General features: G+C 43.9%; 2 protein-coding genes across 11 annotated transcripts in view; one reads left to right on the forward strand and one right to left on the reverse strand.

The window, feature by feature from the left end:
- LOC135435609 (protease inhibitor 1) overlaps positions 1-16670 on the forward strand; it is an 85943-nt gene that overhangs the window by 11623 nt on the left and 57650 nt on the right. The window lies entirely within an intron of this gene.
- On the reverse strand, positions 1089-16426 carry LOC135435588 (uncharacterized). 10 transcript variants are annotated; one of them, XM_064692726.1, is made up of 20 exons: positions 15298-16426; positions 15007-15053; positions 14004-14127; positions 13747-13928; positions 13518-13691; positions 12851-12991; positions 12523-12597; positions 11805-12130; positions 11427-11736; positions 9589-11095; positions 9289-9527; positions 9049-9224; positions 7307-8733; positions 6365-6560; positions 6161-6310; positions 4590-5002; positions 3382-3587; positions 3131-3294; positions 2641-2782; positions 1089-2581 (listed from the first exon to the last, which is right to left on the reverse strand). In XM_064692726.1, exons 2-20 carry the CDS (start codon positions 15042-15044, stop codon positions 2530-2532), a joined length of 6042 nt encoding a protein of 2013 aa, XP_064548796.1. In that variant the 5' UTR covers positions 15045-15053; positions 15298-16426; the 3' UTR covers positions 1089-2529. The 10 variants fall into 10 exon arrangements, with proteins under 10 accessions (XP_064548796.1, XP_064548795.1, XP_064548794.1 ...); XM_064692725.1 differs by having other exon boundaries at positions 6161-6295; positions 9103-9224; positions 14004-14141; XM_064692724.1 differs by having other exon boundaries at positions 9103-9224; positions 14004-14141.

Raw genomic sequence — 16670 nt, forward strand, 5'->3', positions numbered from 1 at the left:
TGAGACAGCGGCAGGGGCAGAGGTAGGGGCAGGGGCAGCTCTGGAGGCAGACAAAAAACAAAAACGGTAGCAGTCCCATAGGGCGAGCGAATTGTTATGCTAGTCGTTGACTTCTCGGTGCCGGCTGCCGTGTGTGCATATTTTGCAGCTCTTTACGATCTGAAATAAATTACTCAAAATTTGTGTTAAACAACCGTGCAGCTAGAGCCGGAGTCGAGAGTCGCGAGTGGCGAGTGGCGAGTCGAGGCTGACAGGTTCATTGATCGCATTCGAAATGCTTCGTTTGCGTTTAGAGCCTGACGGATTGGTCCAGGGGCAAAGTGGCAGACGGATAGTTGCAGTTGCAGGTAGGACCCGAGATCGTTGCATCATTGAGCCTAATTAATGATGTTTAGGCCCGTTTCAATGCCCTCAAGCTGTCAGCAGTACCACAATTTACACATTTGTCATTGGCATAGTCTTAGACATGGGAACGGCTATCCTTAGAAGGAAGGCCAATTCTACTGAACTTGTTGTAAAATTATATTTTGCATAGATTAAAGTATTAACTAAAATACAGTCGATCGCAAGAGATCAAACCTGGTTAGAACCGAACCGGTTTGAGATCGGACTTCCAGCTTATTATTTAACATGAACCGATTCTGGAATCGGATAAATTAGATAAAGCAAAGCCGAACCTAAACAAGGGTATAATCGAACCACATGTTAGACAAAATTTGTTTCAATAATATTAACAATTATTTTTTGAATATGCGAAAATACTTTTGCAGCATTTTTTAGTTTTGAGTAGGGTTAACGATATTTTGAATACAACAAATCAAATCGGAAGGAAATTTGACGATGGGCTTATATGGAATAAAGAATATCAGGCTCACGTACCACACCTTAGCTCCAGACACTGTGTTGAACTGTGAAGCAGATCATCGAAAATATATGTTGGATTTGCAGCCTTGTTTAGCAGTCAGATTAAAGGCTGTTGCATTTGCAGCCAAGTTTAGCAGTCAGATTAAAAGCGATTTCATCTAAAATTCCAGCTTGCATAATTCTATAACCTCTCGCTTGAATTAAAATGTGGCACAATTTCACAATTGTTCTTGGTATATTCTTTATTTAATAATTAAAGCTCTTATTTAGTGTTTTTATTTTTCGGTATTTGTTTTTTCTTTTTTAATGGTTTGCTCACATTTTCCACATAACATAAAACTGGCTGTCACGCTGTCATGTATAATATATATAATAAAGTATTATCTAAATGAATCGGCACACACTCAATAATTGGATATCTCTATTTAAAATATATAAAATATATATACGTGTGTGCGTGTGTGTGTTTATGTGTGTGTGTGTAACACTAACAAAATAAATTGCACTCAATATGCACACACTGATCCACAAAAGAAGGGAAATCAGCATATTTAAAGATCATATATCGCATATATGACAAAGTAACTACTGGATTGTGAAGTATTCAATGTACTCATAAAGTATTTGCCATATTATTATTGTGTCTCGAAAACTTAATGGCCATCCCAAAAAACTCAATCTATCAAAAAACTAAGCTTAGCTACAATGTGATACACTTTCTCCCCCCGATTTTAATGTTTATAAAAAAGCTATACATATCAATAATAATTGTGTCTAACTAATAAACCATCTTGTTTGTTTTTCATATTCCTCATATTGTTGTAGGGACGAAAACCGTATATAACATGCAATAATTTTGTATCTAGTGCGGAACTAAACATTCAAATATTAAACCTTTCTAATACAGCCTATATATATCTAGTACCCCTTTCATGATAAGTTTCCTATTATCTGCTGGATGTCTGTGAAATTGGTCATGAGTAGTTTTTTGTTTTCCTCCCCAAAAATTTAATCTGCAATCTTGTAAATATTATCTCACTGTTTAGATACCCGTCTAACATGGATATCAATTGCCATGTGGTTGAGCCTTTGAATACCTAATTATCTCTCAATCGATTAAGCCTAACGAATTTTGTTTTCAACTCAAACACACTTTAGACAATATGTTGGTCTGCTATATGACTATATATATATAAGTACTATATCATACGCTACATTATGCATGTATATATGGTGTGTATGTGCATGTGTGTGTGTGTGTGTGTGTGTGTGTGTGTGTGTGTGTGAATGTGTGTATAACAAGACAACCTCACTAAACATAAGCTATAATAATTATATAACAAGAATACACACCAAAATTTCTCTATGGTATATTGCAATTTGTATGCGCACTTCAAAATAGTTTTAAGCCCCCGATTCGACGATTGACTGCCTAAATTCCTTGTCTTAGTAGCTATAAAAAACTCTGGACTATTTTCTATATAATTTGTGTTTGTTGTTGCTGTTGTTGTCGTTTTTGCTTAAGAGCTAGTTGGTAGTACCTAGTACCCGTACTAATGTCCAAAATATATGAACTGCAGACGTTAACTAATCCATAAAGTAGCTAAAGCTACGACGCTTGTGTCGGCTACTGAACGCCGATCTGGAGCGTGTTTTTAACCTTAGTTACCCGGACTTGATCCACCGATCAATCGAGTACTCCAGTGCGGATATCCAACTGCAAATTACAAGAGTTTTTTTGCAAAGGTAATCAAAACAAATGTTGAGAGATCTTACCGCTTTTTATCCATTTCGCTTTCGGTGCAAAAATAATAATGACGCAGTTTCGCTTCTGGTGGTATTATCTCGAATGAGTTCTTCTTGCCGGACGCATTCGTGGACATCGAGGCCACTTTGTAGCCGTGCAAACAGGCCATGCCTAGACGAAAACCAAATTGATTCACAAAATGTTAATTAATTAGCTGCATGCGTCTGCTGTCTGTTTATTTGCTAGAATACCCTGTAACCCAAAAATTATTTAACATGGGTATGATAATCTAGAGACTTTTGGGGCTGATCATAGCCCAATCAGATCTTGTTTGGTCTTAAAAAACCTTTTGCTTCTTTTTTATAATTTGAATTTCAGCTGCACTTTTCTGTATTCGAACGTATTTTTGATGCAGGACTTGTTTAGCATTAGTTTCGGGCTACAGGGTATCTCTAAGCCTATTACTCTTAACTAGACCATTCTAGAGCAGACTTCTTTATGGTCTGTCTTGTGACTCACCGAATGCACTTTTGCTATTTGAATCTTGATAAAAATAGAGGCAGGCATCCTTAAGTACACAATAGCGTTTCGACCAGCCGCACCACCTTGAGCCCAATTTGAGCAAATGGCCAAAGCAATCGGGTCGCACAATGTTGCCGGGGCTCTGGTACAGACAGCGGGCACTGCAAGGGAGAGATATGAGAGAGAGAGTGAGAGCGAGAGAGAGAGAGAGAGTGAGTAAGAGAGTTGGAAGATCAATGTCCCCCAACCTTTTGTCCAGCCACTGATTATCCTGTGTGGCCGCTTGGCGCAGCAAATTTAACCATCTGCTGGCCAGTTCCTCGGAGTCAGCGGCCACATACATGGGTATGCCCTCGCCAGAGTCCACTTTAAAGGCATACGGCTTGCCTATATCAAGGGGGCACAAGTCCACAGTATGCTTGGCCATTATCATGGCACCCACGGGCTGAGAATCCTATTAAAAGAAATTTGAAATAACATTTTTAAACAATATTTGTAAGCTGTAATATTTTACTCTAACAGTTGCTAATAACAGACTGTTCCATTACGTTAATTACTTTAACTAACAGCATTTTAAGTTTTAAATTAATTAGTTGACATAAACGAATTGAGTCAGTTTTATTTTTGATATCTTAATAAACTCAACTGACTCACTTGTCATTAGTTATAAGTCCTCTGCTTAGTTTCCTAATGATCGATTATTAAGAAATCTATCTTCTTTGTTCTTCAAATATCTAACTTCTTTTGTTAAAGGATTAAATTAAAAAGTAAAAAGCTTTTGAGCTAAAGTGCTGAAAACTATGATCAAGATTATGATAATTTATTGAAAACTTTCATGAACAGAATTAGTTCGTTATTATCTAAAAATATCTTGCACGTGTTTTTATTTTAATACATGAATTTATATTGTAAGCTGTAGCGAAATTTAAGACTTTAACAAACTACGCCAAATACTAAATGGGTTCTTTAATATATTTAGCTGTATTCATTATCTAAGAAGCTCAAAATCTAGTTCCGTATCTTTTGAAAAAAAGTTTTAAAAAATATTTTGTATTTTTAAAATTATATGCTTTATAATTATAGATTAGAGGTGAATCTATAGCTTGTTCGATTTTAAAAATATCTAATATTTTCTAGACTTTCCTAGGAAGGAAAGATACCATTTCATCATTGCAATAAAATATTCTCTGTGTGGTCGTAAGGAAGCTCAAAAAATTGAGAACTAGTTGAAAAACTAACTTTGAAATCGCAAGTATCATAGGAACAACGAGAATGATATATACAATAATGAATAAATGGTCATATATCACAAAATATAGTTTGCATATTTAACTACAAATATTTTTCCCATAATGTGTGATATAAGACATAAATATGCTGGTCTAAATTGTTCTCGTAGGTATTATTTCGAAAACTAGTTGGGAATTATATTGATATGTGTATTTGAGTGACTTACATCTTCCGTTTTGTAGTAGTACAGACAGTTGTCTGGGCGCAGCGAGAACCAGCGTCGCACCCACTTCTTGGTATTGGGAGCACCTTTCGCCTGGCCGCTCTGCCGCCACAGGTAACCGCTGAAGATGGGCTGACTGGGCGGCTCCAGTTGCTGGTGCATGAGCACGCCAATTGTGCGGGCTACTTGCAGCTCCAGCTTCTCACAGCCATCGTGCGCTATCTTGACCACCTCCGTGTGATGCTTGTCCAGCACTTGGACGCCATTCACCGATATGATAATGTCGCCAACTTCCAGGCCGGAGCTCTCCGCCGGCGTGTCCGGCTCAATGGCAGCCACCACCACCGGCTTGGAGCCGTGTATGCGAAAGCCAAACTCACCCGAATCGCTCTTCACGACCACCGTCTTGTCCACGCCTGTGCGAGGGAAACAATTTAAAAGATATGTAGGGAAACAGATAAAAGATATATATATCATAGGCTCATCTACAGATCTGTGCGAGATGTGATTTATGTGCTTTTATTTCCGGACACATTACCGTGCGCGCCATTGCTGAGCGTTGATATGACGAAACTCTCACGTGCCCATACCAAGAGCATTAGCTTCAAGACCTCCTCAAGCTTACGGCGCACCGAATCTGGCGCCGAATTCGACGATATTAATTCTGTGGCATTTGGAAAATACAATTTAAGGCCCCAGCGCTTGGCATGTGAAATGCGAATTTTTTGTTTACCCACCAATCATTTGGATTAATTATTGTGTAAATATGTGTACTTTTTTTTAGCGCTGACGATCGACAATCGCCTTGAAAACTTGGAACTGAAATTTGGGACGCGGCAGAATTTGCACTTTTCACATTTGATTATAACGAGATCCGATCGAAAGGCGTTCGCTCCGTCGCATCGGCACACAACAAAGCACGCATCGCAACTATTTTCGATAACAGAATCAAACATAAAAAACTATTTTTTTTCCGCTTTTTACTTTTTTCGTATGCCAAGTGCCGGTCATGAAAAGTCAGAGCGCCACCGACCCACTATCATAAGGAAAGTGGCGTGAACAAGCGGGTGAATGCCGAAACTTTAATACCCTTCGAAATAGTCACGTGAAAAATCTTTACATTTTTAAAAGATTATTTTAAGAACTATAAATTTTTTGAAAATTTATGCCATTGAAAACTTTTGCAAATTTCCAAAATTAAATGGAGGCTATACATAGTACAAGATTTTGGCCATATAGTTTTCTGTTTGGGTCCGAATTTTGAAGCTTAGAGGTGTTTAAATAATATTTTCCAATTAATTTTGATTAAAAGTTTCTTACATGTTTAGGGATTTTGAATATTTTATATAAATATTAGAAGACAATTCATTTCTAGCGAAACTTGGAGATTCTATAAGTTGCATAGAAAAATCTTCTACGTGGTCTGTGCGTGACAAATTTCTTGATATAATTGGAATACTCTTTGTTAGGGCACAAAAAGCGCTCTCTCGTGGCTCTTTTATTACAATTCAACGCGCACGTTGTGCCAAATATAGAAAACCATACAGGGTGTTCCCTGTGCATCGCACACTTACGGAAGTTGTTGTGCTTCTGGCGATGATACATTTCGAGTGTGCAGCGACGCTGAACCAGACGATGCAAGATCACCTGATACTTGGCATGGAAGCCCCTCTCCGACTCGGTGGAAGCGCGACGCTCGCGGGAACGATCTGCGAAGGAACGATCTACGACTTTCAAATTAATGGGCTTGAAAATGAACTAGAGAAAAGAGAACCTACCGAAGCACTGGTGATCCAGTTGCGTCCACAGATCATCGTCGGTTAGGCGCGTGTAGCGACCCGCATCGTAGTGACCTTTATAGATGATATGCTGACTCTGTTCCGTATTGATATCGGGCAGTACGCAGGGACTCGAGCCGGCGGGTCGCAGTATGGGTGTATTGGGCAGACTAGGCGCGCGGCCACGTTCCTCGCTCTGCACAGAATCGGAAGGGAAATCAAGGTTAATACACATTTTGTTAGTCTTGCAGAGATTTGGTTATAAAATATGTAAAGCACATATAAAAACAAAAGAAAATAAATAAATAATAAATAATAAGTAAATAAGTAAATAAATAAATAAATAAATATAAATAATAAATAATAAATAAAAATAAATAAATACATACACATTCTTGATGAGTATTAACAGCCCAGTTGATTTCAAAATCGCTCATTCTTGAAGCTATCGGCATGAAACTTTGCACAGGCTGTTCTTTCTGCTGCGGGCGCTATATATATCGAAATCGGACAAGTCGGAGCATTATTATATAGAAAGATCGGTCAAAAATGAATGAATGTATCCTAATCAAGGTAGGCAATTACGAGTTCTACCATTCTTTTTACATATGAGTAACATTTGATCAACATCTGAATAATATCTGATATAACTCTATTGGGAAAATCGGTCGTAAACTGAGTTCCTTTTTGGAAGATCTGTCAAGACCTATTCTACTAACATGTCTGGACAATCATCTCAGATCGTGAAGCTTATAGGAACAATTGATCAGAAATAAAGATTTCGTATAAAAAATATGTCTACGAGGGAATCTTATCTGGTGCGTGCCGATAATAGACGTTCTCTTTTTTCTCTCTTTTTCTCTCCATTTTCTCTCTCTCTTTTTCCCTTGAATTTACCCCCTCTCTCTTTCCAGCTGGCTCCCATTCTCCCGCATAACTCACCTTGGCGCGTATGTTCTCCTGCCTGGTCTTGTAGTGTCTGCCCCGTTCGCCATGGTATCGCTCCTCGGAGCGAAAGCGTTTATCCATCTTCTTGTACAGCCGCTGGGTGGTCTTCGTGGTCACCGGCGAGTCGGCGAAATCAGAGGGCGGCTTCACAATGTCCGCCTCCTGTTCGATGTAGGGTATGGACTCGACGGAGTCGCCGGCCAGTTCGCTGACTGTGTTGTTGTGCTGCTTGCCCTCCATCTCCTTGCCGCAGTGCAGGCAATGGCCCTGCTCCGTGCTAGCCGCATTGCCGTCGGCCTCGCTGTAGAAGACCGAGTCCGAGCCGGGCGACACGGAGCGCAAGGATTCAATGGACTTCGCCTTGAGCTGACCTGCATCGGAGGCGGATTTGGTGACGGGCACGGGCACGGCAGCCGCCAGCTTGGGCGATAGTAGCGCTGTGGGCGTGGCACAGCTATGCGGCTTTCTCATAGTGGGTGGTGGCGCCGCCTCCTGATCCTGCAGTGTGGCAGTGCCCGTGGAAGAGGCCGACGTGGTTGTCGTTGTGGCAACCGCAGAAGCTGTTGTTACTGTTGCGCCTGCTGCTGCTGTTGCTGCTATTGCTGCGGAGCTGGATCTGGATCCCATGGTGCTGGTCATGCTGGCATCCAGCAGCAGCTCTGTGTCGCCGCTGACGCTGCTCAGCCCATAAATGGTGGGCGTGGCACGCGTGCGTCTAGCGGCAGCCGCAGCAAGCACATCCTCCCTGGAGCTCTTGCGCAGCTGTCGCCGTATCTTGGGACGGAAACGTTTCATCTTGCTGGGACTGCCGCCCTCGAGAATGCCAGCGCTGTGCTGTTCCGGCGACTGCTGCTTGGCGGCGCCGCTGGGTTTCTTGATGGGACTGGTGAGGGCGCGCATGTTCTCCTTCTCGATGTCCAGCTTCATGCAGGTCTTGCGTCGCTTGCGCTCGTCCTCATGCCGCTGGCGACGCGACTTGCAGCTGGGTTGGACCTGCTCCTCGTCTTCCTCATCATGCGGACTTTCGTAGTAGCCGGAGGAGGAGTAACGCACCTCGCTGCGCTCATCCTCCGATATGGATTCCGGTTTGGGCTTCGGCGGCGCCGTCTCCGCGGCGCTAACCTTCATCTGGCCGCTGGCGGCGCTGCCAACTGTTTGGGGCTCACACTCTTTGGCGGGTGATTTGATGGCTTGGCCCGAGACCTGACAGCTGCCCGATGAGGTGGTGCTGCTTATGGAGTGCGAGGGCGATTTCCTGGTCAGCTCAGCCGACGAGCCCATCGGGGATTTCAGCTGTGCGCCTTTTGCGGGCGGCTTCTCGTCATGCTGCAGCAGTTCCTCGCGCATGGAGTAAAGCGAACTTGCGCTCTCGAATGAGCTGCCCGCATGGGTTTTCTCCAGCTGTGAGCTCTGCGTGGATACTACAAATGCGAGATGGACATATTTTAGTACAGATCTTTATAATTGACGGCTAAAGACAGCTAAAGCATTGCGGGCAAGGCGTTCGTCAAGCAACAACAACAAACTAGAGAGTCGTGAATGTGGATGAGCTAAGAGGCGTTAGGCTATACAAGAGGCTAGAATAGTACTAAGGCGGCAAGCGTGATTGGTGTAGGGATGAGCACTGACTGAGTCCGGGAATACGGCACAACATTCATGGATGTAACACACATGTGGACTACACACACATACACATACACAGACACACACAATCACAATACTTGGGGGCCCCAAACCTGGCACTTGTGTAGTCGACGATGAGCTAGTCGTGGTCGGCGGTGTCTTAATACCTGGTGTACGCTTCGAGGTATCCGTGCAGGTCGCATACTCATCTGTATTTGTGCTGCACTCGGAAATGTCGGCGCTGCGCGCATATTCCGTGCCGGAGGGCAGAAACGAGGCGTCCGAGTGGCTAAGCGGAACGAAAGAATGTTAAATGGATGTTCGCATTGGGCTTGGCTGAGACCTCAACCTACCGCTGTTTGGGCACTCCGGTCACATACATCAGTTGGCGGGCATCTGGCATAGAGCTTCTGGATGCCATGCTACGCTTGGGCAGAGGGGAGCTAATCGAGTCCGGCAGCTGATTGCTTGAGGGCGTCACGGCAATGGCGGGCGTCAGGATCGGTTGGGTGGGCACCGTCGCCGGCTTTGTGGTTGTGGGCGTGGGCGTCCTTATGATCTTGGGCAGTGTTTGGAGGCCATAGGTGGGACTCTATAAGAAGAAGCGTTAAGAGTTCAGGTGGGAGAGGGATTTGTGTCCATTCAAGACTCACCAATTCCTCAAGGTCCAGAGCATCTGTGTCCACGGAGCTGCGCTGCTGATGCTGCAGCAGCAGATTCTTGCGCTTGGACGAGGGCGTGAGCAACAGATTGGAGCTGTAGGAGCCATCGGAGATGTCCCTTTGCTCGGCCGTCAGCACGGTCACCTGGGACTCATTCCAGATGCCGTCGGAGTGATCGCGGGTGGTGTCGTTGGCCAGCGAGTCTGAGGATGGATAAGTTGAGACATTGGCCAGCAGCAGCTCATCGCGACAGGGACTGGCCGGCGTGGAGGGCAGACGCAAGCTGGGCGCCGGACAGGCGGCCGTCACGGCGGCATAGTCATCGTCCAGGCTAACCGAACGCTTCCGGAACTGCGTCCGTTTGTCCACAAGCTCGGTGGCCGCTGGCTCTAGCTTGCAGGCGCAGGGCGTGATATTCTCATAGATTGGATCATCGTCGTCCGCCTGCGGTTGCTCCGAGTCGGGCTCGTGCTCCTGCTGTGCCTGTTCATTGGCATCATCGTCCTCCTCCTCCTCCTCCTCTTCGTCGTCCTCCTCGTCGCTGGGCTCAAGCTCAACTTTTCTAGCCTCAACCTCGACTGGCTGCTTCAACTTGGGCAGCGTTAGGGCGGCCGCCTGTGCCAGCCGCTGCTGCTGCATCTTGCGCATGGCTATCTCCGCCTTGTGCTGCTTGCGATGCTTCACCTGCTGCTTGGGACTCGGCTTGGGCGAGACATGTGGTTTGAAGTCTATGAAGATCTCCTGTTCGTCCCGCGGCGACGGCTCGTTCGCAAAGCAACTGACCTTGTCGCGATGCCGAAACGAGCTGCGTGGCCCAAAGCCATCGATCAGTTTCTCTGTTTGCCCATAGATCGGCATCGACTGGCGGCGTACATCGTCCCGCCTGAAGGGTGAGCCGTCCATGGGTAACATGGACATGCGACGATTCTGCGCCGCCGCCACGACCTGTTCCATGCACACCTCTGAGCTGTAGCTCTCCGTTTCATGTGCTCGCACATCCTCTTCCTCCTCCTCCTCATCGTCGAAGTAATCCTCGACAGGATCATCGTCGTTCTTGCAGTACTCACTGGGCGGCGGCAGCAAATGGGGTCGCGTGAAATCCAGCGGAACGCTGTCCGTCATCAGCTCGGCGCACTCCGTGATGTGTTTGCACACATCGTGGCTGTGCAGTGCATCCGGACGCCGGGGCAGGCTGTTCGAAAAGTAATCCGTCTCGGTGCGGACGTGCGAGGTGCACGCCCGTCGTGGCAAGCTGTTGCTCTCGTAGTCGAAGCTCTCGTTCAGCGCCAGCGCAGCTGCATTCACATTTACGTACTCCACATTCTGCTCGACCCGGCCCCGACTCAGATGCTCCATGCCAAGACCGTAGCTATGCGCGTCCAGCAGCGGCGGCGGCGGCTTATAGTACATGATGTTGTTCTGTGCATCGGAGATTGTTTGCAGTGGGACCACATCTTGTGATTGGGTGCGATATATCAAGTCGTGAGGATAGGCCGAACTGAAAGGCAGCAAGGAGAGATGGTTAGTTGGGGTGCCTTCAGGTTCCTTGATCGAAAGAGTGTGAGAGGATCTATAGATTCGTTTAAATCTATAATTTCGTCTACAAGACACAAGACAAAAGGCTCTTTACTAGACTCCAGTAACTTACAGGAAGATATAAGTGGATATATTCGAAGGATTTATAGCAGGATTTATTGGGTCCTATATGACCACAAATCATAAAAATTCCTTGTCTTGTAATAGTCTTCTAGACTTCTTCTTTAGCAGCTTATATGCTACTCTTGGTAAAAAGTTTACTGACCCCTGTAATATAAATAGCCTAGACTTACCCCTGATAATGCTGATGCATCAGATCCTTGCCATTGGGTATCTCCGACAGACTCTTCGTTAGCTTTTTGCCATTCTGCAGGCCGTTCGTCTGGGCGCCCTGCGACATGACCTTGATGCAATGAGGAGCACGTGGACTCATGGCCAGCAGCTGGGAATTGGAGAGGCCCTCGCGACGAGCCGCCACCTCCGTTTGGGTTGCCTGCGTCTTCATTGCACTGCGGAACTTCTTCTCGATAATGAGCACCTCGGGACTGGGAGGCGGCAGAGCCAGAGGCAGCGGCTGCGGTATAATCAGGCCCACCATGTTGTCTGCGGATTTAAGTAAGGGGTTTCGGTAAGATTGCACAAAGTGGGTTGGGGAATTTAGCCAGGCTTACCTGGTAACTGCTGATGCAAGTGAATGGGAGCATGGTGATGCTGACATGGCTGCAGCTGAACTGGAGCTGGCAGCCAGGTCTTCGGCAGCGTCGAGCTCTGCTGTTGTTGTTGTTGTTGCTGCTGCTGCTGCTGTGGTTGCTGCTGATGGGGTAGCATGGGCTGCAGAGTCTCGTACATGGAGCCCGTTGCAATGATAGGCTTCTTGCCACCAATCAAACGCTCCTGACTGCGAGCGCTTTTCAAGCGTTCCGAAGAGCGAAAGCCCGCATTGACGGCGTCGAAGCTGGTCAGGGTATGAGATCGGGCGAAGCTTACGTGCTTAGTTCTGTGGATCGAAAGATATTCAGATATTAGTTGAGGGAAAGTTTCAAGTGTTTTTATGTTCTAGCTGAAGGTGGCATGCAATTTAACATAATGTTTGGTGACATTTCCTCTTCTTAAGCATTTGTTGCTGGCAGCCTAATATTAGTTTTGAAATTTTCTTCTACTTGTTTCCCTATATCATTTATATGGTATTCGCTTTTCGACGTTGCGAGACTTGGACGCAGCTCTTAAGACTTCCTTAAAAAGAGGCTGGTGAATTGAATGGTAATTAAAGTGGACTTCAAATTAAACTAGCTGTTAGCTAACATACATTTTGACAGCACATTTGGTAAGATCGTAAAAGAATGCTTTTTTTATACATATCTTTTTATTTTAATTGTTTGAGCTACTCACCTGGGGTTGCCAGACTGTTGTTGCAGCTGCTGCTGTGGCATGGGCATCGTGGCATATGTGGGGCAGTGATACGAGCTGTGGAACAGAATGTGGACCGAGAACTATTAGAGAATTATTATTATATTGGGCATATAGCTAACAAACATTGCTCTCTTTTCTCGAACTTTAGTCACGTGCAGACACATAGCATTTAAATACTAAAGAAAAAAAAACTCATTTTTAATTAGCGCACTTTTAAAACGTTTTTCTTAATTATTAGTTTAAGTTAAATTGTAATTAATTTAAGTTAAGATTTAAAGATCATTCTTTGGTTGATCACTTTACATACCAAACATTTACATTAGCGATTTGATTGGTGGTGTGTGATGTTGGTGGTGTAGGATGTGGTGGAGCGCATAGCTCGACATAATAATTCCGTAGCAAAACATCCTGGTAAAAGGATTCAAGTGGTGCTGTACAACAAGTTGCCCTTTTTACACATTTTGTTCATTTAGTTATTTGGATTTGGTTTCAATTTGGTTTAATTGGTTTTTAGTCGTTTTAGAGAGAAGTGGGGGAAGGTGAATGAATAACGAAAAGTATATAGGAAATATATTTTACAGCTTTTTGTTTGATTTTCGATTGTTTCTTTTTTTTTTTTTGGTTTTTGGGTTTTGTGGCAATCGCAAAGATATTGTAGTGTAGTTTACAGAAAGCGATAGACCTTGAAAGCAAAAAGCGTTTGGCATTATGCAAAGATGATATGCAGGCTGGTTGTAGTTGTTGTAATAGTTATTGTTATTGTTGTTGTTGTTGTTGCATGGGAATAGCTAAGAGCAAGCATTGCAAGCGTTTTACATAGAAGTGTCTTATGTATATATATGGGTAGAGAGACAGAGAGAGAATCAACAGATAGTGCGACAGTTTAAGCATGATCTCTACCGACAGTTTGGCATAGCATTTTACGGTTTGATTGGGCGGGGGCTTACGGCTACGACTTTTTGTAAGACTCATACCTTGTTTCCGTTTGATAATCGCTGTTGTTGTTCATCTGTGCCGATTGACCTATCCAGCTGTACCGACCACCCAAATCCGGTTCACTGGACTTGCCGGTGCTCAAAATCGATGCCGGTTGCCGGCGAAAATAGGAACTATCCAATTCGTGTGTGTCCGTATAGTTGTTTTGATAGCTAAACAAAAGCCAAATTAGCAAATATTACGAGAAATTCGATTGATAACACGCACCGCGGATACTTCTCGAAGGGCGCATAGGCGGCCAGATTCTCGTCGGAGGGCACACGTCGACCCACACAGCCCCCCAGAAAGCTGCCCGTCTGTGTCTGGCCTCGGCGCGACAGGCAGCCGAAGAAACGCTCCCGACGCGGACGCTGCTCAATGCTGTGCAGCTGACGATCTGTAAGGCAGTACTATATAGAGAAGGGGGAGAGAGAGAGAGACAGGTAAGTTGTGCATTGCTAATCGTAATCGTGGCGCCCGCTCACCTGTTCTCTTATGTCCCCGCGCGAATAGACGGAGGTGCGAGGCTGCAATTCGGTGGAATGAGTTTGACGCAAACGTCGACGACCCGTGTGCTCATCCTCAGAGTCGTAGTTGCGATCCATGTGGCTGGAATAGGTGGCCTGATAGGGATTAGAGATTGGTGCTTTGTCAGTGCCTAGCCTAAAACTACAAACTAAAGCTCGAAACTTTACAAGTGGCAAATCAAATATTACGCATACGCCACATGTAACGCGAATATTAAATAATAATAAAATAATAATAATTATTTATTTAACTCAACAGAAGTTCTCGATAATAGCATCCATTTAAATTAGAAATGTTTGTTAAATTTTTTTAATAACTTTAAGATATTTCCTGTGCGTATACGTTATATATCTATTTCGTGTTTTAAGCTGTTAAAATGATGTATTTCTTCTTTTTAAAAAAGAAGATGTTTTAAATTTGTAAGTCTTAGTTTTAGCATTAAGAAATGATGCGAAACATGAGTTAAATGTATCTGGTTAAAATAAAAGAATATAAAAATATTCAATTAAAAGATGGAACCTGACCCTAGACAATAACAATATATCGTAATTATTTTGTTAAAGATAAAATATATAATATAATATAAAAATATATATTAATATATAATGATATATATGAGAAAATTAAATTTCAATTGACTAAACTATAAAAACGTTTACAATTAATATTTGGGTTCGAATACATGTCAAGTTTATGGATGTGGTGTAGACTTTACCGAAGACCATAATTGTTTTAGTATATAATAAAAAAAGAAAAATTAATTAAAATATTAAGATATATAATAATAATAAAAAAGGTAAAAACAATAAAATTATTAAATACACTTTCTCTTGCATATTATTTCTTATAACACCAAATAAGTTTGCTAACATTTCTTTTGTTAATGATACTCTAACTTCTGCCCAACTACAGCTCATACAATATTCGGTCAGTGTGTTATATTTTTAGTGTGCAACCAACCTTCGTGGAGACCCCAATGTTGCCCAATGAGACGGCATGATGTAAACCTGCGAAATGAATTGTTGTTGAGTATTTGCGTTTGTTTCCATTAGAAGGACAGACAAATGAATCACAATAGCAGCAAAACACACACACACACACATCATACACAATGTTATGTGATTATTTGTGTGTGTTTTGCTTTAACTGTGACTGTAGCTGTAGCTGTAACTGTAACTGCTTGTAGCTGTCTTCGAACTGACATGTTTTGCGTTCAGCGTCAGTTCAGTGACTTAGTTCTCAAGGACTTACCAGTGCCTGTGGCCGAGCCAGTGCCAGTCGTTGATGCTGTGCCACGGAGGGCGATATCCATTTTGGCCCAAAAATAAATGTTAGCAAACACACACACACACACGCACACACACACACACACACTGCGAGGTACCTTTGCTCGAAATCTGCTGAGGCTATATATAAAATTTTCGTTGTTGCTGATGTTGCTGCTGCTGCTCTTGTTATTGTTGTTGCTGCTGATGTTGTTCTTGTTGCTATTGTTGATGTTGTTGCTGTTGTTGCTGCTGTTGTTGTAGTTAATGCTCTTGTTGTTGTTGCTGCTTTAGTTGTTGCTGCTGTTGTTGCTGCTGTTGTTGATGCTGTTGCTGTTGCTGCTGTCAATTGATTACAATTTACTTTGCTTGCAATTGGAGCTGCCTCATTTGTTGTTGTTGCTGCTGCTGTTGTTGATACTCGTGTTGCTGTTGCTGCTGTCAATTGTTTAAAATTCACTTTGTCCGCATTTGGCGCTGCCTCAGTTGCTGTTGTTGCTGCAGCATCAACATCATCATCGCCATTGCCCCGCTGCTGGCTTCAATATGTACAATTAAAACTTAATTTCGACAAGTTGCCATCGTTGTTCTTGTGCATTCGTGTGCGTTCTTGTGTTCTGGGCGTTGCAGCATCTCGTGTTCCAATCTTTTGTTGTTTTTATTTGGTTTTTTTTTTATTATTTGTATTTTTTTTTTTTACACCTTTCAGACGCGCTGAGTTACTGCGTTTGTATACCCAACTCTGGACTTATGCAAGGCAGCAGCAATCGATATTTGAGGGGAGAGAAAACAGCCAACGCACTGTGGAAAATCACGTTTAGATTTTTGTGTGCGTGTGTGTTATTTTTTATATATTTTTTTGGCCAAAATGTGGCAGTTAATAGTCTCAGCTAGACGGTGGCAACTCCATTTGGCTAATGCGTTTTTAATTGTCTCGTGGAAAATTAGAAAATCGTTTGGTTGTGAAAATCACTTTGGGCCTCTGCGCCAGGCGTCTGCCTCAGCCACTGCCTCTGCATCTGGCTCTGCGTACGCTGTGTGTGTGTGCGTTGCTGCTGCGTGTCCTGCGAGTCGAGCTGGCTCCGTGCGCCGTGGCGTTGATGCTGGAACTGATGCGGAGCACTGCCACGGAGACGCGCAGCAGTCGCTGGCCATCATATGGAAGCGCTGCCAGGATGCTGCGAGCATGAGAAAGAGAGAGAGCCGAGTGCGCAACCTGAGAGAGCGAGCGCGTCTGGAAGGCAAAAGGCAAACACAAAACAGATGTTTACGACACCCCTTGGGCAGAGGGGAGGGCACTGTATGGCAGCAAAAGCGCAACAATGAACGGCGACAGCATCAAAGACGCCTGGAAGTAGG

This window comes from Drosophila montana, unplaced genomic scaffold, assembly GCF_035044405.1.
Source record: "Drosophila montana isolate Dmon_TW-CO22-7 unplaced genomic scaffold, ASM3504440v1 contig_3639_1, whole genome shotgun sequence".
In the NCBI taxonomy this organism is placed as follows: Eukaryota; Metazoa; Arthropoda; class Insecta; order Diptera; family Drosophilidae; genus Drosophila; species Drosophila montana.

Bases quoted from the DNA above. Each gene is read 5' to 3' on its own strand.
- LOC135435588 (XM_064692721.1), bottom strand. From the start codon at position 15,358: ATGGATATCGCCCTCCGTGGCACAGCATCAACGACTGGCACTGGCTCG. The intron at 13,692-13,746 runs GTGCGTGTTATC...GCTTTTGTTTAG, and splicing joins CCCTTCGAGAAGTATCCGCG to CTATCAAAACAACTATACGG. The intron at 2,783-3,130 runs GTGAGTCACAAG...GTTTTCGTCTAG, and splicing joins AAATAGCAAAAGTGCATTCG to GCATGGCCTGTTTGCACGGC.